At 40.2% G+C, this 22,655-nt stretch overlaps 1 protein-coding gene across 2 annotated transcripts in view; it reads right to left on the minus strand.

Moving 5' to 3' along the window:
• The window catches only part of eipr1.S (EARP complex and GARP complex interacting protein 1 S homeolog), a 90,926-nt gene that overhangs the window by 46,501 nt on the left and 21,770 nt on the right, over positions 1-22,655 (minus strand). For both annotated transcript variants that reach the window (XM_018264589.2, NM_001096397.1), the window contains 1 exon segment: positions 3,730-3,886. In XM_018264589.2, the coding sequence (XP_018120078.1) occupies positions 3,730-3,886 (157 nt within the window).

Below are 22,655 nucleotides of genomic sequence, written 5' to 3' on the forward strand. Positions count from 1 at the left end.
TAGGTGTCAGGCTAGAAAATGACATTGTTTAAGAAGAATCGGAAACTCGTGCAGTAACAGCCTTGTCAGCTCTCACTGAGCCGATTCCCTAACCTGTGACACTTCCCAGCGTTACCTGCCACTGATCTGTATCGGAGATAACAAGGGATATCAGAGCAGGAACCTCCACCAAAGGTTAATGAATCTTTGTAATAAGGATGGGTTGTCAAACCTGTAGTATTTACGGTGTTCAGTGATGCTCCAGTTACGAATTAGCAGAGGCCTCTGTTTGACGAGATTGGGTATTAATTATGTCTGCTAATTTGGGTTAGTAAAGGAGATAGAAGGAAAGGTTTTATTATCATAATGATTCTGTTGATTGGGCAAAGATATTCATCTTCTGTCACTCGTCGACACCAAGGATTCATAGCTGCTAGCATTACTTGAGTTTGTACATAAGCTGCTTCAGGGATCTCAGAGAGAACAGCATGCCATAAAAAATGCATCAGAAGGGCCCCTGAAGGAATACTGACAACATATTTTCATTTATGCTGTGCTATCCCCAGGGCCTGGAGATGTATTTGTTCAAATTGCTAGATTCCTAGGGCTGCAGCAGTTTCAGCATTCAGGCCCCAATCACTTTGGTGCATTAGAGGTCAGGTTGAGATCTGTCCTTGTTGACAGGAGCATGCTCCTTAATCAGTCAGGTTTAAGAATTAGAATTTGACCATTCGCCACCTTTTCAGAGAAACAACTCGAGTAGAGTTTGGTCAAATTTGATAAATGTGCCTTTTAGTGTCATTGCAGGTGGCAGATTGATAATGGAAAGGTTCTTATGTGTTCCTCAGGGAATTTTATAATCTACAGACTAGGGTTTACTTTGACACTTCCAAGCAATGACCAATAGCTAATAAGGTAGGTAGTCTTAGCTTCAGCATCTGGTCAGTCTTCCTTAGCTTACATAAGGTTCATACGCATACTAATGACTCAATAGTTCCACTTGGTTTTTCTGATGTACCTAGAAGAGTAAATAGACATTCTCCACCAATATCACTCTTTGTATGACCTTAGGCTGGGCCCCTTCTCTGGAAGTGTATCCCTAGAGTTAATCCAAAATCGAAGAAGGAAAAGGAACTCCAGCAGAGTTACTGCAAATAAACTTTTATTCCGAGCGGTGGCAACACGACGTGTTTCGGGTACAATACCCTTTTTTACCCAAAACGATTTTGGATTCCACTAAGTAGTTGCAGCACAGAGCAACCATTAAGGAATTGGACATAACTTTTTTTGAACTCGGTACTGACCACCAACCCCCCTTCTATCACTAGAGTTAAGACACTGTGAAAGGAGGGCCAGATAAGCTACCGACTTAAGCTGGCCATAGACGCAAAGATCAGATCGTTCGATTCTTCGAATGATCGGACTTACCCATCTCCAGACCTGCCACTAACCTTTCAGATCAAATAAAGTAGTAAAAGAACAGCTAATGTTCTGCCCCTACAGCAATCGTAAGAAAGTTATGTCCGACAAAAGCTATTGACAGTCATCTGAACTTCAATACATGCAGAGATATTATCGGCAGCCGGCCAAACGACCAATCTCCATGGGACGAAAAATGTCGGGAGTCTCCACACACAGTCTGAATCGGATCTTTGCGTCTATGGCCAGCTTTATGTATTACACTTGATTGAAAATCTCACTACACTTTGTATCGACATTTAACTAAATTAGAGATATGAATTATATTATGTAACATGGGCTTATACAAAGTTAGTTGTGTGAACTGGTGTCACATTATTGTTAGATATAGAGGAACATAGTGCATTCCAGGACCTGGATCTGGAAGCCTCAGGTCATGCAGTTGTCAATGTCCTCTGTCCGACCTAAAATAGGAAAACCTGGACACACCAAACTGCTAACTGTTGCTTTTTTTCACTTCTTTAGGATGACTGGGTTTTGTATTTGTCTGCAGCAAAATGCTTATAATTATCCACCAGTAGAGTACAGCCACCAGTAACTAATTAATTAATAGCATTTGAGTTACAACAATCTATGATTGTTAACCTGTAGAGTCATGTTAGAGGGCAAATAAATGCTGTTCCAGGTAGGTGTGAGACCTCATGTCTACTTTAGTAAGCATATACTGTTTCTTTGTTTCCTGCTTTATAATCTGCAAGTTCTTTTGCTTAAAGTTTGTCCCATTGCAAATTTGGGAGCCCACCAATGAGATCTTTGCCCTTGGCCCATTGATACTTTAAAGCGACCCTGTTATAACAATTAGTAAACAACAATGTACAATAACAGGGCCCACAGAAGATGTTTCACTAGTGCCCAGGAGTTCCTAGTGGACACAATGATGTCAATATTTCTTATGATTCTGCATAACTGCTGGGGTAATTTTCCCAATACCCTAGTTCCCATCAAAGCTGATTCACAAGTCTGTATAGACCAATACACCTGACTGAAACTTTGCAAGTTCTTTACATATCCACTTTAGACTTATTGAGTTTAGATCTTGTTTTGGGCTCTGGCAAGGCCCTTTCAGCAGTAGGTCTACCCTAGGCACACTAAAAGCTCCACAGACCTATTTGCAAGACATCAACATTTTGATATAATTCAACCAATGCCCGCCGCGTGGTTCCTTGTCCCTCCACTGCCATTTTCTCTATGGCGCGCAGCGCACACTTCCTGCTTTTACGGCATCTGGGTGATCATGTCTTCGTGCCTTGGCGCAAAATTCAAAGGTATTTAAAGGGGCTTTGAATGACAGCTGATTGCCTGGTGTTAGGTCTAACTATATTAGTTCCTGGGTGTTTATTCTCCGTGAATCCCATTGTGTAAACTGGTTTTGACCTTGCCTGCCTGCCTGAATCCTGATCCTTGCCTGTCTGACCTTGCTTGAACTCTGCCTGTACCGACCCGGCCAGTCTGACCACGCTATTCCGTTTGCTCCTTCCAAGTTGAGTTGCCTTCCGTCCTAAAATCCTTGGTAAATAATTGAGCCCTTAAGCCTGTCCAGAACTCTTGCATTGCTCCTCTCTTATTAAGACCTGGCGGCATCTGAGTAGCTGAGGGCTCCTCCCGAGGCCAAAAGCAGCTGCTACAGGCGGAAGCAGAGCCGTGACCAGGAGCTTAGCACTTGTTCTGGATTTAGGGAGCTGAGGTTTTCCAGATAAGGGTTCTTTCCATAAAGGCCAAAGGCGGCTGCTACAGGCGGAAGCAGAGCCGTGACCAGGGAGCTTAGCACTTGTTCTGGATTTAGGGAGCTGAGGTTTTCCAGATAAGGGTTCTTTCCATAATTTGGACCTGCAGTTTAAGGCTTCTAAAAAATATAATTTACATGTTTTGCCTCCAATAAGGATTAATTATATCTTAGTTTGGATCAAGTACAAGGTACTGTTTTATCATTTCCCATAAATTCAGAGCTTTCTGGATAACCGGTTTACAGATAATGGATCCCATACCTACATGTTAAAAGTTGCATAACACAGAGCTAGAAAAAGAAAGCTAAAATACAAAAGTAATGGCTGAACTATAAATTTATAAATGGCATGAAAGAAAGGTGATTTTAGACGTATACCCAAATATACATGCAATGGACAATGTAAGTTGATCGACATTTTCTTTTCCATTTTTATGTGAGTAGGATATTTCTTAGTTTGTGTTACACTATTACAATTACTCATGTAAGGCAAGATCCATCTTTCATGGCCCTAGATGTTTGTAAGAGTAAAATAATCAGAAGCCTACCAAGCCATATTGCCATGGGCAGTGTTGTCAAGGTGACAAAGAAGCTCCAGGGCCTGGGCGTTGCTTGATGTATCATCGGGGGATTCGTGATTGCCTCCCTGCAGTTCCTTGGGCATCCTCCACACCGCGGCACATGTCATGACTTTGCTGTCTGAAACTAAATAAAGGAATAAAGAAGTCAGCAGTGGCTAGAGAACACATTTAGAATTACAATGCATCGGTATTCACACGAGTGCTGCAACCATGCGCATCTGCTGCTTAAAATATTTAAGACTATTTTTTTTTATATCAGCCACAGAATGCAGAAACGAGATAGAGGCAAAACCCTGAAGTCGGCAATCAGTCCTCTGCAGAACTTCTAATTAGCATATGTTTAACCCACTTTCCCCATGTTCCGTTGCCAGCATTCGTGTCTTAATGAAATTTTAATTCATTTGGTGTGGGGAAAAAACAGAATTCTGTTAAACCATCAGCCCTGTACTTTTTTTTTTTTTGTTATGCAAATAAAAAAACGATGAAAACGGGCTTTTGTCAGGCACAACATTTTTAAAGCATATTTATAACTCAATTACCACCATTTGGCACATGGCTACTTTAGATATAACCAGAGATTCAGATATGTAGTTGATAAAATGTTCTGCATAATGTTCACAGGGGGCCAAAAAGGGCACTTGCTTCCCCACAAGAGTTTTCCTTTTGGCGCAACTAGAATGTGCCGGGCCCCTCCCCCTGCAAAAAAAAACCTTCAGAGAGAACAGGCACACTCCGATCCCCATCCTCCTGCCCACTTCCTGTCCCACCCCTGCCCATGTCCTGCCTCCACCCACCCCCGCTCGACTTGCATCCCCCATCCTCGCTGCAGGTAAGAGAGCAGCGATTTTTTTTTATTAGCCATAGAGGAAACAGACCCCACAGTCTGGGCCTCCCTGTTCCCTGGGATCCCCTGAGACTGCGGGGTCTGCTTCCTCTAAAGTTACGCCACTGCCTCCTGTAGGGCAAGAGCAGGTGCCTCTAGTCCTCAAAATGGGGTATAAAATCACGAGGCAGCTATTTTTGTGTACTTCGACTAGGGAATAGTCCAGATTCGATTTGAATTTTAAAAAAAATCGAAAATGTGAATATCCAAATTTATCATGCACTGTCTTAAAAATTCGACTTCGACCATTCGCCATCTAAAACCTGCTGAAGCACTGTTTTAGCCTATGGGGGACCTTCTAGAACCTATTTGGAGTCAATTGGTGGACTTTGAAAAAGCTAAGGTCTTTTTTTAAAAATACTTCGAATAATTTGATCTAATACGCTCTTAACTGCCACTCGAATAATCTTATACAGCCTATTCACCCTCAAAAAGAACTTAGATTTTTTTAATAAATTTCGGTTGGTCTTTTTTTATTCGAATTTCGAAGTTATGGGAGTTAAAACTCCCATTACTTCGAAATTCGACCCTTGATAAATCTGTCCCCACAAGTGCTGTTTCTGGGACTCTCTAGCAGGTGCAGCCTCTACAGCCCTCTGTATTTATTTTGTAAGGGGAAGTTAGGTTTGATATCAAGACCGTCTGTGGACCAGTATTTTTTGGCTTTAGAAGAGTAAACTTTGCTGCATACGCTATGTAAAACGGAAGTATGCCTTGCTTTCTGGGAAACCTTGCTTTCAATAAAATAGAAGTGCATAGCTGCTTGTAGTTACCCTGACCTAAATGAATGGACTCTTGAATTTACAAATAGATTTTATTATTTAGAATTCTGTATAAGTGAATAATCCAAGGTGGGCCATCCATGCTTCACAAATATTACAGGGGTATTGACCACACCAACCCAAAGGCATATACACACTTCAATATATAAGGATATAAACAGGTGATCTAATGCAATTGTACCTGGTCAGATTTCAGACTAGCTTTCAGACAAGAAACACAAAAATTTTCAAATTCGCAAATTTATTCGCTGACGGCGAAACATGGAAATTCGTTGCAAATCCGTGCCAGGCGAATTTATTTGCCCATCACTATTCATAATTTATTTTTAATTCCAAGATATAAAAGTATTCATGTACTGTTCATATGAATGAATTTTGTTACAGCAGCGCCACCTGCTGGTCATTTTCTGACCACCAAGTAGTCAAGGAAGTTGTCAGGAAAAAAAAAAGAGGGTTGGTTTGATATTTTTTTTCTGGTTAAGACTGATTTAAAGAAGAAGGAAAGCTACGGAGGCATTTTACTGCCAATAAATTAGCTGCAATAGTGCAAGCTAGAATGCTATATTTATTCTGTAAATTGTTTTACTATACCGGAGTAGGATAGCAGCTGCAGTATTAGCTTGGTGTGATATCACTTCCTGCCTGAGTCTCTCCCTGCTCACTTATAGCTCTGGGCTCAGATTACAGCAGAGAAGGGAGGGGGAAGAGTAGCAAACTGAGCATGCTCATGCCTGGGGCAATGAGGTTTAAGCTGAAGGCAGGAAGTCTGATACAGAAGCCCATGTGTTACACAATAGAAGAAAAAAAATGCTGTGTATCTTTTGACAGAGGACTCAGAGCAACATTACTTTAAGGGTTTACTGGTATATTTAGGTGGACCTTTCTGATAAGGCTTACTTAGTTTTAACCTTTCCTTCTCCTTTAAGTAAGGTTTTTAATTTTTTTCCTAACCATCAGAGCAGCCTCTTTATTTCTCCTAACAACTTCCTTGACTACTTAGTGGTCAGACTGATCGGAAAATGAAGAGCAGGTGGCGCTGTTGTAATAAAATTCATTCATATTAACAGTACATGAATCCTTTAATATCTTGGGACTAAAAATAAATAAATAATGAATGTCCATTGCAAAAGTGCTTCTAATAGCACCCTCATCAATTTTACATTCACTCATTTTTAAGGTTTACTTATCCTTTATGGACAGTGCACAGTTAAGCGCCTGTGCGTTTGCTCATCAATTATTTGCATACAATGGCAGCCATTCAGATTATAATCAGAGGGTTGAGAGCTCAGCTCATTACTCCATAACCGATTATAAAAGGAGAAATATGAATTTTGATTCTTGTCGCTCAAAGTGAACCCTTAGAAGTCCTGTATACCTTTGTCTAGAGAAAATACAGGCAGTTCCAATGAATGCATTTTGCATTGGCTAAGCAGCATTCAGGGCTGGACTTTTTTTGCTTGGATAGAAAGGATTAAAGAATTTTGTGTTGGATATTCTACATATAGAATATGCCGGATAACTGGCCTGGATTCTGATTATAGCTGTGTAGGGACTCATTAGCTGGTATTACAACTCACAGCTGTTCAATCATCCGCCTTTTGTTCCTTACAGCTCCCCGTGCCGGGTAACCCTCCAACTGCCAGATACACTATGCTGCAATGTATATTTGCCATAGTGCTGAGCTCTCTATCACTTTTGTCTCAGGTTGGGGGGGGGGTGAAGTGCCAAATAAGCGATTTTTCTATCAGTGCGGCATAATCGTATGAGCATTTTACCAGTGAGAGGTTGATGACAATGTCATATAATGTGGTTTTCCTGCTTCAGAAAACACAGGGCAGGAAATTGATTTCAGTGATGATTTGGGACGTTTCCTACCTGTCAGTAGCGATCATTGGAACAGGATTATGCACACACGTTGGGAACTACTCCGCTCATGCAGCCATTAGTTACAGCATGATATATCAGCACCACATGGGTACACAAGGAATTTTTGAATACGGCTACGGAGTCAAAACACTGCAATAAATGGAATTAATAGCAGTCTGACCACAATTGTAGCAAGAAAACATACAGGTGCTTTGTTTTTAAGCAACAACTGCCCAAAGGCTCCTTGTAGTACATGGGGCACAGGCAATCATTTGCAAGCAATCAAAGCCTCTTGTGTACCATAAACCTCAATAAAAAACCTATATAGTTACATCTACCCTTAACTGCACAAACTGTATACAATACAACAAATATATACTAGTGATGCACTGAATCCACTATTTTAGATTCGCATTTATAAAGGCGTGGGAAAGAGATCTTGGCTTGGACATCTCTGAAGACTTGCATAGGCGGGGCATAGCTAATCTGATGTTCAGCTCTAGATGTTGCAAAATTCAAGAGTTAAATTATAAAATTCTGTGTAGGTGGTACTATACACCGATTAAATTGAATCACATTTACCCCGCTGTCAGTAATTTGTGTTGGAGGTGTAAAGTTAATGTCGGTTCTCTTATACATATTTTCTGGGAATGCCCCGACCTTGCCGAATATTGGGCCACAATTCTACGGCTTTGCTCTATTATCCTAGGGAGGCAGTTACCCAATTCCCCTGCTCGTATACTATTATTTTGGGAACTGGAGAATGAAGAGGGATCCCCAGATATTTCATTAGAGCGACATCTACTAAATGCTGCCAAGGTACTCATCCCTAGACTTTGGAAATCCACCGTCCCTCCATCTGTTAAGGATTGGGCTATGAAAGTCAATGAAATTGCCAAATTCGAGGAGCTATCCACCTTCTCTAGCAAGCAACACTTAAAATATAGGGACGTATGGTTGAGATGGTTACTATTTAGGGATACAGATGATTATGTACAGCTCTTTACGCCCTGAGAAGGACGTTTCTGATGCATCTATAGGCCTGATTGATACCCTCGAATTAGGCCCTCTCTAGGTTGGGGGGATTTGTTATATATTTCTAGATGTACGTTTCTGGCGATATCTCCTGCGGGAGAACTTTGTTGTACTATCCTAACATGATGTAATGCATTAACATATTTACGTACTGTGTGATATGGATACTATGGCTTGGACCCTCCCTCCTCCCCTTTCCCATTCTTTCTTTCTGTACCCCTTCTAAACTTTTGAAACCAATAAAAACATATTTAAAAAAAAAAAAAAGTCACGCAACTTCCCTTCCTGAACCTAATTTGCATATGCAAATTCAGATTCGGTTCTGCCGAATCTGAATCCTGCTGAAAAAGGCAGAATCCTGAACCGAATCCCGAACCGAATCCTGGATTCAGTGTATCCCTGATATATACATCAGTGAACAGACACCCAGCACCCACCCAGTAATCATTGATTATACAATCAAACAACATGGGGGCAGCACAGATCAGTCTTTTTGTTCCTGTATTTGTAGAAATGTAACTAAGCAATACAATTTTAAGCAGGTTCTTATACACTGCCAATCCCATAGGTCAGTGAGGTCCAGTTGTCCCACCAGGACCTAGTCGAAGTACACAAAAAATAGCTTGAAATTTCAATTTTTTTCATTAGAAAAATTCACTTTGACCTTTGATAAATCTGCCCCTAAAAGTTAACCCTTATGTGAACAATAGCAAAAAAAGCCATATCTCCCAACATTTTGGAAATTAAAAGAGGTACGAAAAAGTTGTTGTGCATAGCGAGGTGAATTTTTTGACCACGCCCGTTTTTGTGGCCACACCCCTAATAACCATGTTCATTTTACAAAATTTGGCAGGTTATGAAAGTTTGAACATATTTCTGTGTTTTTTTTTTCAGTTATTACAGTTTTGCTAATGAAGGTGAATTGCCCTTTAAGCTGTGAGTCTAACTTCTCCCAAGGGACCTGTTATCTTATATTGTTACAATTACTCATCTAGAAATTGTTACAAAAGTATCTTATCTGTTGCTGTGGCTGTTCTGGGCTCTCTGCCAAAAGCCAATTAAGTTAGAAACTTTGTTTCTTTTTCTGGCTGTTCAGTGCATAGAAAAACGGGACTTTCCAGTACAAACGAGGGACTGCGGGTTGAGCTGTCAAAAGAGGGACTGTCCCTCTAAAAACGGGACAGTTGGGAGATATGAGCAACATTCCCAGCTACAAAATAGAATCTTTTTGGAAAGCTGTACAAGAACTGTGCAGAAACTCGTGTTCATTAGCAGATCGACTATACGCGGGGTATTGGGTACATGTGTAATTGCTTTGAGACTATAACTCTGTAACTATCCAAAATGCCAGCGCTTGCGACAAGGTCATAAGTTAGAGATGCTGATTGATGCACTCGGCAATAGGCATTTGAAATAAAAGCAATTGTCACCCAGTGTGTATTCATTTTCTTTTCTTTCCCGGCCATATAATGACCCCCCCCACACACATGTGCAACCTTGAGAGGTAACTTGTAATGCTTTGTGTATGACGGCTGCCTACAGACATCCACGCTGGAGCGGTAAATAGCAGAGCTGGTGCTTTGATCTGCGAGGGAAGTGCATGGCCAGCCGTCTGCGGTTAATCTGTTGCCCAGGGAACGACAAGTGAAGTGTAAGCTTCCCAGAACGGCGCGGGAGGTACTTGTGCACCATCGCCACACGGCATCTCGCTGTGCAGAATGTGAAGTGCTGGAGCTGCTATAGCTGCAACACAGCTGGTGCCCATTATTGCTCCCTGTGTGATAGGAACAAGCAGCCAGATTTAAAAAGCTTATTCTTTTCCATTGACAAACCAAAGGGGCTTATTACTCCCCCCCCCCCTCCGGCTCTTTCATAACGAGCAGCAACACCCCGTGTTTGGTGGAATGGCAGAATGCAAAGGATTTCATGATTGCTCGATTTTCCTCATCAGCAAAACACAACAATCACTGAAATGAGATGTGGAGAATTGATAGCGGCAGAGAGGCTTGTCACTGGGGCTTAATGTGGATCCCGGGGGTGGCAGGAGGGCACGCTCTATGAACTGCAGCTTGCCAACACATGCCCCCAGCCTTTACTAGCCCTAATGAACTGCGGGAAGGCTCAGCACCCACACACCTTTGTCTGCAGCGCCTTCTGCATGAGAATCAGATCTGCCACCCAACACCCACACTGCTTAATTACAGCCACTGGCCTCAATAACTATAGATCTATTCAAAGCAACCAAGAGATGAGAATTATATTGTACTTTCTATATCGGGGATGGAAAGGCATGCATTATACTCTCTGACATTACTACTAATCATATATTAAGGTGGTTATTTATTATAAAAACCTTTAGTGGAACAAAAAAAATTCAAATTTTTCGAGATTTATTATACCCCGAGGATGGAAAAAATCAGAATCCGAAAATCCGGCAAATCAGACCTGCCAAGGTTGTATATAAGTCAATGGAAGAGGTCAATATCCTATATGGGAATTTCTGCGGTCTGTGCTGGAATTAGCCCGAAAATCCGACTATTTTGGACTTTTCAGGCAAAAATCCGAAAAATTCGGGCTTTTCTGGAAAAAGGCCAAAAAAACGAGCGATTCGGGGAAAATAAACTCCAAAAAAATCGAATATATACACACAGTACAAATCATACATATAGTCATCACACACACTGTACTAATCATACATATAGTCATCATACACACAGTAATAATCAAACATATAGACATCATACACACAGTACTCATCATACATAAATACATCATACACACAGTACTAATCATACATATAGTCATCATGCACACAGTAATAATCAAACATATAGACATCATACACACAGTACTAATCATACATATAGTCATCATACACACAGCTAAACAAAAGGAAGAAAAAAAGAAAGTACGACCCATAGTGTTGCACCAACCCACTTTTTAATCTGAGGTCCCAAAGGGTATAAATAAAACTTAACTTTTATTAGTTGACCACATAAAATTGATATAAGACAAAAGAGTGTATAATAAAATATTTAAAACAAAGTTAGGTACACGAGCTGAATCGACACTGAGTCAGCAGCTCAGGAACGGTAACTGTAGACTGAGAAGATCTAGTGAATAAGTGTTATCAATCACACCTATTGTCTTCCTAAATTCTCACATACAGCAGGGTACTGGTTAACCGCTATATACGCGGCCCTGGCGGACCGGATGAAAGTATGGGTCACTATATGTCCTATATAGATAATTGGGCCAGAATGTGGCAACACACGCTTACAATATATCACTAAGCTATTTGTGCGTTAATATATGGCCACATATATTTAGCCATATAACGGCGCAAGTGGGGTTAATGCGGGCAATTATTAGAGACCTCAAACTTCAATGCCTTCTTAGGTCCCGCTCCCCTCTCCTTTGAGTTAGATCAAGAGCGCCGTATATATGAGAGCAGCCGACTGATGCGACACTGTTGCCAGTGCCGTAAGGAGGATCAATCAGACGGTGCTGTTCACGCTGCCCCTGTTCCTCCCACACCTCCCCTCCTTAGCGTTGATCAGAGGAACTTGAAACAGTGTATCCGACTAGCGGAATACATTAGGCTGGATTCTAAAGGACGCGGTTTCCCAAGCCTCCCTTCCACCCTTCCGCCCTTTCACCAGTACCCATTCATTTCCGTTTAACCTAACGATTTTAAAATAAATTAAGAAGCGTCTGACGCGCGTTTCGCTCGCCGACCTGCGAGCTTTATCAAAGGCAATTTTTGGCGCTCAGAAAGGTGCAGGTTTAAATAGGGAGGTAGACGCCTCTCAAGATTTGAACTGTCCAATCATGGAGTTAAGGGCGGAGCAATGTTTCATGCAGTGTAACAGCCCTATGCTGTTTCAAGTTCCTCTGATCAACGCTAAGGAGGGGAGGTGTGGGAGGAACAGGGGCAGCGTGAACAGCACCGTCTGATTGATCCTCCTTACGGCACTGGCAACAGTGTCGCATCAGTCGGCTGCTCTCATATATACGGCGCTCTTGATCTAACTCAAAGGAGAGGGGAGCGGGACCTAAGAAGGCATTGAAGTTTGAGGTCTCTAATAATTGCCCGCATTAACCCCACTTGCGCCGTTATATGGCTAAATATATGTGGCCATATATTAACGCACAAATAGCTTAGTGATATATTGTAAGCGTGTGTTGCCACATTCTGGCCCAATTATCTATATAGGACATATAGTGACCCATACATTCATCCGGTCCGCCAGGGCCGCGTATATAGCGGTTAACCAGTACCCTGCTGTATGTGAGAATTTAGGAAGACAATAGGTGTGATTGATAACACTTATTCACTAGATCTTCTCAGTCTACAGTTACCGTTCCTGAGCTGCTGACTCAGTGTCGATTCAGCTCGTGTACCTAACCTTGTTTTAAATATTTTATTATACACTCTTTTGTCTTATATCAATTTTATGTGGTCAACTAATAAAAGTTAAGTTTTATTTATACCCTTTGGGACCTCAGATTAAAAAGTGGGTTGGTGCAACACTATGGGTCGTACTTTCTTTTTTTCTTCCTTTTGTTTAGCTATATATATCTTATGACCCTGCACACCACTGTATGTTACCAATCTCAATCAACGGAAGGTGCTACCTACTTTTCTTTTTACGTCATCATACACACAGTACTAATCATACATACTGTATACACTTTGGGGGTTATTTACTAAACTCCGGACTGACTTTTTCTGTGGTCTGCACTAGAATTAGCCAGAATATCCGACGTTTTGGGCAAAAATCTGAAAAATCAGGGCTTTTCGAAAAAAATCTAGCAAATCGGGGGGGGGGGGGGAAATCAGAAACAGTTGTACGATTCGGGTTTTCACTCAATTTTATCAAGTTTTTACCCAAACCACACACTAGAAGAGGATATGGATTACACAGAATACTAACAAGGGTTAGTGTGAGGGTATATAGTACCCTGTACTGCAGTGTCTACTGCTCTGGCAACGGGCACTGGGGTTGAAGGAACAACATGTGTAACTATAAAGGAAGCACATCTTGCAACTGCCATTTTCAATATATTTTTCCAATTTTGCTGTGTGGTACAATAACTTACTGTTTACCAACCCCACTATGCTGAGTGTCTGAACTATGCACAGAACTACAGAAGCTTTTTGCCTTTTGATTTAATCATTAAAGAGTCTAAGGTTTGTGTTAATTCTTGAGCTTAATGGGACAAACAAGGAAACTCAAGCTATTCCGTGTTGGGTTCTTCAGAGGTAGATAATTAATTTATCAGTGCACAGATAACCCCCTGCCTAATGGACTCACGCTGACAAAACAGTCGCTACAAAGGGTTATGGGATGGGTTTGCAATTTTATTGTCAACCATAGATATTTCATGAATAAAACAACCGGCAAAAAAGAATGTCCAGCATAAGCCCTATTCAATTAACTCATGTTGCATAAAGGGGTATAATGCCCATTTAAAGGAGAGCCAAAGTTGCTTGTATAATATTTTAGTCTCACCTATACAGGTATGTGATCTGTCATCCACAATGTTAGAGTTTTCCAGATATGGGGTCTTTCCATAATTTGGATCTCAATACCTGAAGTCTACTAAAAATTATTTAAACATTATTTAAACCCAATAAGATTGTTTTGTTTCCATTAAGAAATCATTATATCTTATTTGGGATCCAGTACAAGGTACGGTTTTATTATTACAGAGAACAAGGGAAAACATTTTTAAAAATTTGGATTATATGGGAGATATATGCAGTATATATATATTTGGAGTCTATGGGAGACGGTCTTTCCATAATTCAGACCTTTCTGGATAATGGGTTTCCGCATAATGGATTCCATACCTGTATATTGTGTAAGACATCTACCTTCTTACAGCCTGACCTTTTGTCGAAGTGTAATTCTGCATTATACAGGTCCGCTTTCCCTTCACCCACTAAAAACTCTTGTGCCAAATTCCATGGTGTGGGTGCAAACTGATGGAAGCTGCAGGTAATACTTCCATTACATCGCTAGTGAAGGGGATAGACACAAGTGTTGATTCACACTCTATCGCCAGGCAAATTTTTATTCTGGCGAATGGTCATTACCAGTGTTGGACTGGGACACCAGGGGTCCACCCAAAAACCTTAGACCAGGGGCCCACTCTCAGTACTAATATTCTTATTCTCCTCACTCAACCTCTATTCTCCTAGTCTCTATTCTTTACATACTATAATCTATTGACCTATATAGCCTCTTTGTTCTCATAGAAATAGGGAATGGCCATGGAATAGGCCAAATGTTTAGCAGCACAAGGGCCCACTGACACCTGGGCCCACCGGGAGTTTTCCTGGTATCCCTGTGGGCCAGTCTGACACTGGTCGCTACTCCGCAAATTCACTTAGATGCGGATTTTACTGAACGTTACCTCTTTTGCCAGCTCAGACCAGGCGAAGTGCAATGGAGTGCATAGATCTTCCTCAATCTTCAGTTACTTACATCATATTTTTTGAGTGCAAAAACTCAATAGCATCTTTTCTTTTTTTCAGAGTGATAGGCTGCAAAAGTCTTAAGTATCTGTACATCTAATTTCTTCAGTTTCATACAATGTGCTAATTCTACTCAAAATGTTTTGTTTCTAAGGTAGAGAGGGAAAGAGAAATAAAATGAGAAAGACAGAGCCTCGAGGAAGAGAAATATGGCCAGGCGTATACAAGATAATGGGGGGTGTCGTGGTGTAAATGGGAAAATCATTGACAAGCTGTAAGATGGAATGAATGAATGGAGAAAGCTGAGTGGCAGAAGGATGATATAATTGGCTATTCAGTGTTTAATGAGAAGCCGGGGAATTGACTTTGGGAGGATGGGAGATGATGTGACTCTTGTAGAGAGATGAATGACTTGGTATAAAATCCTTAATAAAATACTTTACAGAGAGTTCCAAGAAAGACCCCAGGGTTATCTTCCCTCATTTCGCTCATTTAGCTCCACTCATAAGCACATCAATTTGCTTTCCTTACAACTCAGTCATAAATATTTCTATGGGTATGACATTTTCCCACCAGTGGAAATGGCGAAGGTAAGATGAAGATCGATGATCAACAAAGTATGGGATATACGATATACAGAGAAGCGAGATTGCTTGTGCCACGCTGGAAGAAAACTGTTGGCATTTTTACATAGATAATAAAGGACTGATAAATTATTTACAGGCTGTGGCGATTTCTTACATTGGGCATGATGTCAGGGCCAGTCTTACTATTAAATGAATCCAGGCACCTATAAAACTCAAGGCAGTACTGGGTCGTTCACAAACAATTACCCCTGCTGTGTGATTGTTTTGTTTCAAATCGGCAGTGCCTCAGGCCTGGCACATCTGAGTTCCACACAGGGCACAGCCTAAACCTACAGGAAGCAGCTGCAAATAAAAAAATTCCAGCAATATTATAATCTGCATACATTTTCTATTGGTAATTGTTTCTGAGATATCAGACATTTTAGACTGCTAATAGCAGACTTTCAGCTGAACATCTCTCATGGTCAGACCCTAGCTGTGTGTGCACCCTAGCTAAGCACTTGTTGCATGCCTTAAAAGGGATACATTCAATGGAAAAAAAATATTTTTTTCAAAATGCATCAGTTAATAGTGCTGCTACAGCAGAATTATGCACTGAAATCTATTTCTAAAAAGGGCAAACAGATTTTTTTATATTTAATTTTGAAATCTGACATGGGGCTAGACATATTGTCAGTTTCCCAGGTGTCCCCAGTCAGGGACTTGTGTTTTGATAAACTTCAGTCACTCTTCGATGCAAGTTGGAGTGATATAACCCCCCTTCCTTCCCCCCGCAGCCCATAAGCAGAACAATGGGAAGGTAACCAGATAAAAGGTTTCTGGTAGATATATGAACAACACTCAGTAGTAAAAATCCATGTCCATTTGTGACTTCTTCAGTTAATAGGAGAAAAAATAGCCTGTCTAAAAGCAGTTCCATCCTAAAGTGCTGGCTCTTTCTGGAAGAACATGACCAGGCAAATGACCTGAGATGCACCTACACACCAATATTACAACTAAAAAAAATACACTTGCTGGTTCAGGAATGACATTTATTATTGTAGAGTGAAGTGTAAGTTAGAAATAAATAATGATGGGCGAATTTGCGCAGTTTCGCTTTGCTGAAAAATGGTGAAAAATTTGAGAAACGACGCCAACGTCTGTTTTTTGATGCAGGCGTCCGTTTTTTACGCCTGCGTCGATTTTTTTTTTTACGCCATGCAAATTCGCCACAAATTCGCGCCTGCCGAATAAATTCACTCATCACTAGAAATAAAAAATACATCATAAAAATCATGACAGAATCCTTTTAATACCTGGGATTCAGTTGATCCAAAAGCATGGTATTAGCAGTCTAAAATGCAAATATCTAAATTAAAAAATGCAGGTACATAAAACAAAGTGTTTAGAAAAGCACTCTTTACATGGATTCCCTTTTTGGGTTTACATCCTGTGTTCTAATAATAATGCCAGTTTAGCTGGAGGTATCATCTATGATACAATAATATTTGTTCATTTTAATGCTTTCACTTTCATAGTTCATTTTAGCTCACAATAGATCATGCTGAACAGGATCTTTATTAATATGTAGGAAAAAAGTATATATATGTACTCAATAAAACAAATGTAAATTTAGGAAAGAGGATTAGCAATCCGTGTCCAGTTAAACAAGCAAACATGTTGAGAACAGTACCCTGGGCGAGTAAAAATCAGATTTTCACATTTTTTGGGGATTTTTTCATCCGATTTTCACAATTTTTTTGGAATTTTCACCTGAAAACTCAGAAAACTGCAAGGTATTACACGAAACGCAGCGCACATCAAAAAATCATTGGGACTTCTTGTTGCCCAAGCCAACATTTCACAAATTTCGACATACTGGGACTGATTTGCTAACCTGTGTGCTGAAACTAATTGACACTAGTACACTAGTACACTAGCCTAGTACAAGCTATAACATGAAAACAAAGAGCTGACTGGTTGATATAGGTATAATTTAGCACCTATGAATCTGCTCCAAATTGGATGTTAAAGGACAAGGAATGGGAAATACACTGGTGCTGTACCTTTTTAGTATTACTCTAGGCTCTTTGACGCATGCACAGTATATTAAAATCAGAAAAATATTACTATAGTGCACATGTACAAGTCTCAAAAAAGTGCAAATAATGGTGGAGAAAAACTAAGTTAAAAACATCCCTGTACAGGTGCAATTTATTGAACAGGAGCACTGGTCTGAAGAAAGTGCTAATATACTGGAGATGCCACATATTCCCCTTTATTCATCCTTTAAGGCTGAGGACACAGAGCTACTAGTAGCGGCTACTTGTCACACCTTCTAAATAGAAAATAATAATAATTGACTTTGCTAAGACACTACATTTGTTATAACAGAGGCATTTGAATACTAGAATACTACCCTGGGCTGGCCTGTGAAGTGTCGGCCTGACATGTAAGGTAAGTGATTAAATAATTTTAATTGGCACCCCCTAGTTGTTAACCCTTTTCTTTTAATAGACAATAAGGTTGCTGGGAGTTTAAATACACATTGGGAAAGACAAACTAATAGAACCAAAATCATCAGGGGCACCTTGCCTGTGATTGTGGTCCAGTTGTTAGGGTTTAGGCATCCAAGAGCCTTAGTTCAAATTGAAGTAGAGCCTGACAATATATTGTTGCTGGCAGTAACAGATTGCTTGATGAGGGACATCAGTAGTGCTTCAAGATGGAGAGCCTGCTCAGTAGGGAGTGAATCTGCTGAGAAAAGCCAGCAACTGATTGTAACAGCCTAGAGAAGTGCAGACCTCTAAATCCATAGCAAGGTTATAGATAGAAGAAAGCGTCGGTGCTCCATGAATATTTAGGGCAACAAATAAGTGCTCATCCAAAATCTCATTCTAACAGATCTCTTAAAGGAGAAGAAAAGGCTAAAACTAAGTAAGCTTTATCAGAAAGGTCTATATAAAACACCGGTAAACCTTTAAAGTAATGCTGCTCTAAATCCGTTTTCAAAAGAAACACAGCATTTATTTCCTTCTATTGTGTACACATGGGCTTCTGTATCACTTCCTGTTTTCAGCATAAACCTCCAGGGCTAGGGCTTGAGCATGCTCAGTTTGCTCCTCTCCCTCTCCCTTTCCCCCTCCTTGCTGCAATCTGAGCCCAGAGCTATAAGTGAGCAGGGAGAGACTCGGGCAGGAAGTGATGTCACACAAAGCTTATAGGGCAGCTGCTATACTAAAGAAACAGAGAGAGCTTCTAGAGCTGTTTACTCTGGTATGGTAAAGCATTCTGCAAAATAAATATAGTGTTATAGCTTGCACTATTGTGGCTAATCTATTGGCAATAAACTGCTTCAGCAGCTTTCCTTCTCCTTTAAAATGAACTTTAATGTGTGTATGAGAGCAAACTGGCCTTTAGAGTTCTGCCCTGCCACTGCCACCTAAAAGTGGGTGGTTTGGAAACCACTTTAAAGAGCCTTTGAGAAGGCTCATTAAACCTGGAGAAGAAAAACTCTCCATGCAGAAAGTACAGCGAGGCTTGGCATCGACAAACAATTCACATTTTTAATAAGAAAACAGTGGAATGTTTCTCAAATGATACAGTTAAAAAAAACTTTTCAAGATGTGTCAGTAACACTTGCTTATAATTCCTATTAGAAAAAGTATTGTTTCATATGCTAAATGACATACATTGGTTGGGAACAAGAGTTACTTATGTTTTCTATTGAATCTGAAGTGTATTAGAATGACTGAATATTTAACTGTACATTTAGATTTTATTTAGATCTCCGATATTATTACAGCAAAAGTCTATTTTTTTTGCCTTTATCTAAAAGTAAATGAACATTGGAAGAATGCGGATGCCAAAAAAGATGTCCGGCAGCTTAATATTAGCATAGGACCAATACAGAGCTATAGCATTAGAAATCTTAACGGGGATAAGAATTCTGAAACATTTAGAAATGTGCAAGTTTGAATATATGAAAAGGAGATCACGGCTGACATGTCTGCTGGAGATCTTTGAACATATTGTCAAGCCAAGAGACAAAGGAGAACCTGTAGACATAATTTAAGTGGATTTCTGAAAAGCATTTGATATAATGAGCAGCATGACGGTTCATCTACAAAGTCAATAGCTGGAGCAGTGAAAAATTTGGTTTGAGCACAAAGTAAGAGAAGAAATGCAAAGGGGGTATTAATGCAAGAGCCATTTTGTTTCTGGTATTGTTGCTTTTATGAGGCCTACCACTGTACCACAGCATGGAGCGATTAAAAGCACTGTTCCCCAATACAAGTTTTATAGATCACTGTGGATATCAGAAATGTCACTTAAAGAATGCTTCGTCCGTATCCCTGAAATATATAAACTTGTATTATTACATCCGTGGATTTTATACTCACCAGTGTACTCATTGGAGCATTTAAAGGGAAATTAAAGTCTAAAATAGAATAATGCTAGAAATGCTGTATTTTGTATATTAAACATAAACATGAACTTACTGCATCAGAAGCCTAATTAAAAAAAATATATTTATTTATGCTTTTAAAGGTGGCCACAGGGGGTCACCATCTTGTAACCTTACTAAACATCTTTGCAAGACCAAGACCATGCACATGCTCAGTGTGGTCTCAGCTGCTGCTTAGGGATCGTCATAAATTATCAAAACAGCACAAGTCAAATAATATCTGCCTTAGAAGCCGACACAGCAAGACTGATTAATAATCAGAAAATGCAGACTGCACTGGGTCCTGTGTTGTCATGTAATCCAATGTCGATTTTATAGTTTTTTTATTGTTTAATACAAACTTTCTCCAACTCTCCAGAACCAGTGGCTGCAGCAAAAAAAATCCTCCAAATAGAATCCCAGATTATCTGTTGAAATCAGGCTCCATGGGATTTTATTGTTTTGCCTTTCCATCCTCTTTAATGGTTAACGTGTATATTATATAGTGGATAATGTACCCTCTTCTGTAATTTATAAAGATATTATTAGTCACAGAGGAGTTATGTGACCATATAAAAGCATGAGGACGCAGGTCAAGTGTTTTTATACAGGTCACATAACTCCGAGGGGCTGTGAGTGTACTATTAAAGGATTCGTACGATCGGATCTTTGCGTCTATGGCCAGTTTAACCCTTTCCTTCTCCTTTAAAGGCCAGCCAATCAGAGCTGAGCCATCTTTCATCACTTACTGGCCCATGCACTGTAGCCTAAATACTGAGGTCTCTCCCTTTATGTACAATACACGAAAAATAGAGCTGGCACTACTCCGGTACCCCAAAAAATATGATCAAATCAAATAGAATCCAGGAGTCTCAAAATATTAATGAAATAGTACAAAAAAGTTTTATTGCATCTTGTATAAAAAATAAAAGCATTTAATTAAATGTTTCTGTTTCCAAGCATTTGTCCTGCCTGTTTCCCAGTCAGTTTAGTCTTTTAGGTCCTGTTCCAAATACTACAACCAGTAGTCACTGGCAGACAGTAGTGATGTGTAGGTCAGGTTTTTCCCGCCCCGCACCCGCCCTCCCTCCGAGCCCGACTTCCCTATATAGACCCGCGCTGCACCGCCGATGACATCACAAAAGGGGCGTGGTGAGCAGGCGCGCGTCTATAAAGCCATAAGTCAGCAGTTGAAGGTGGCGGGTGGGGAGAGCAGGAGGAAGAGCTTGACCCGGACCCGCCCGCCACCCGCAAAGGGGGGTGTGGGGTCAGCCCGAACAAAACCCGCGGGTATCGGGCCGGCCCGCACATCACTAGCAGGCAGCTAGTTTTTATACCATACCCAGGCAATTCAATCAGATTGTCAGATGCTGGAATTTTTCACTCAAGAGGTCCTTTACACCAGTCTAGTTGATGCTTGGCATAAAACCCCATGCTACCTAGGAATAGATTTTGTGCTGACAATGCTTCCCGACACAGTCTGGAATTCATCAGAGAGTGTTCCAACTAAGCACACATGAAAGTTCATTTGCCATGGCAACTGCAGTCGAAGTGTTATTATTTAGATGGATTTATAATAAATATCATACTCTGCATCACTGTATGATAAATGAGTGTATACACTGAATATAAAGACTACATGCAAAAATACAACTAATAACAACTACAAGATATAGAGGGAGCCCTGCCCAAAATGGGTTCTGTGTAACCTAAACATTGCTACAGTGATCAGTGCTTTACAGGAGTTCAAGGGGTTGCATAGGGCTTTGCCAACTCCTGGATTCAGTGCATCCTTTCCTTTATTTTTCTTGTTTTGAGTCACAACTATTAAACATGTACAGGTATGGGATCCATTAACTGGAAACTGGTTATCCAGAAAGCTCAGAATTATATATAATCTATTTTAATCATATCCAGCTTTTTTTTCTCTGTAATAATAAAACAGTAGCTTGTACTTGATCCCAACTAGGATACAATTAATCATTGCTGGAGGCAACCCAAGCCTATTGGGTTTATTTAATGTTTAAATAATTTTCTAGTCGATTTAAGGTATTAAGATCTAAATTCTGGAAAGATCTGTTATCTGGCAAACCTCAGGCTCGAGCATTCTGGATAACAGGTCCCATACCTGTATTAAATGTGGGTTTATAGCTTAAGATCGATTGTTAGTGTCAGAGAACTAAACCTCATGGAAATCTCATCCTCCTCACATTTGAACACTACTGGAAAGCCATTTGGTTTCCATCTAAGGGAGAAAAAAAAATTGTTACAATTATGTATTAATGTGACAAAGTTGAAGTCCGTGGTGTGCAGTGGGACTGAACGGGAAGAGTGTACTTGATTAAGGTTTAATTACTGAAGCAAGGGTTTTTTTTTGATTGCACCATGTAACATCTGTGGAAACTCAGAGGCAGTATTTCTCCTTGTTTGAGGATTTGTCTAGTTTTAATTTTCTACTACTACTCTCTCCTGAAATGATCTACGGCATTTCACCTTCCTCAACTGAATAATTTATTTTAGTCAGTGGGATATTAAATCCAGCCTGTCTCATGAATACAGAGGCAAAATATTCTTTCAGGCTGTTGGCAAAATTGACCTCATCTGTCATAAAACTTCCAGTGCACTTCACAAAGGCTATTTCACTCCTAGTCTGGCTAATTCGTATATTTGGAGGCTTTCTTAGACATTATTTAGTATAGAGTCTTGCTGTCTCATGCCTATAATTGGAAGGAAAAAAAGAAGTAAAAAAAAAATAAAAAAAAATCTCCTTTCAAACACAAGAGCTTCATGATATTTCACACGAAAAAGCCTATTTGTAAATTTCACAAAA

The sequence above is a fragment of the Xenopus laevis genome, chromosome 5S (assembly GCF_017654675.1).
Source record: "Xenopus laevis strain J_2021 chromosome 5S, Xenopus_laevis_v10.1, whole genome shotgun sequence".
NCBI classification, from domain to species: domain Eukaryota; kingdom Metazoa; phylum Chordata; class Amphibia; order Anura; family Pipidae; genus Xenopus; species Xenopus laevis.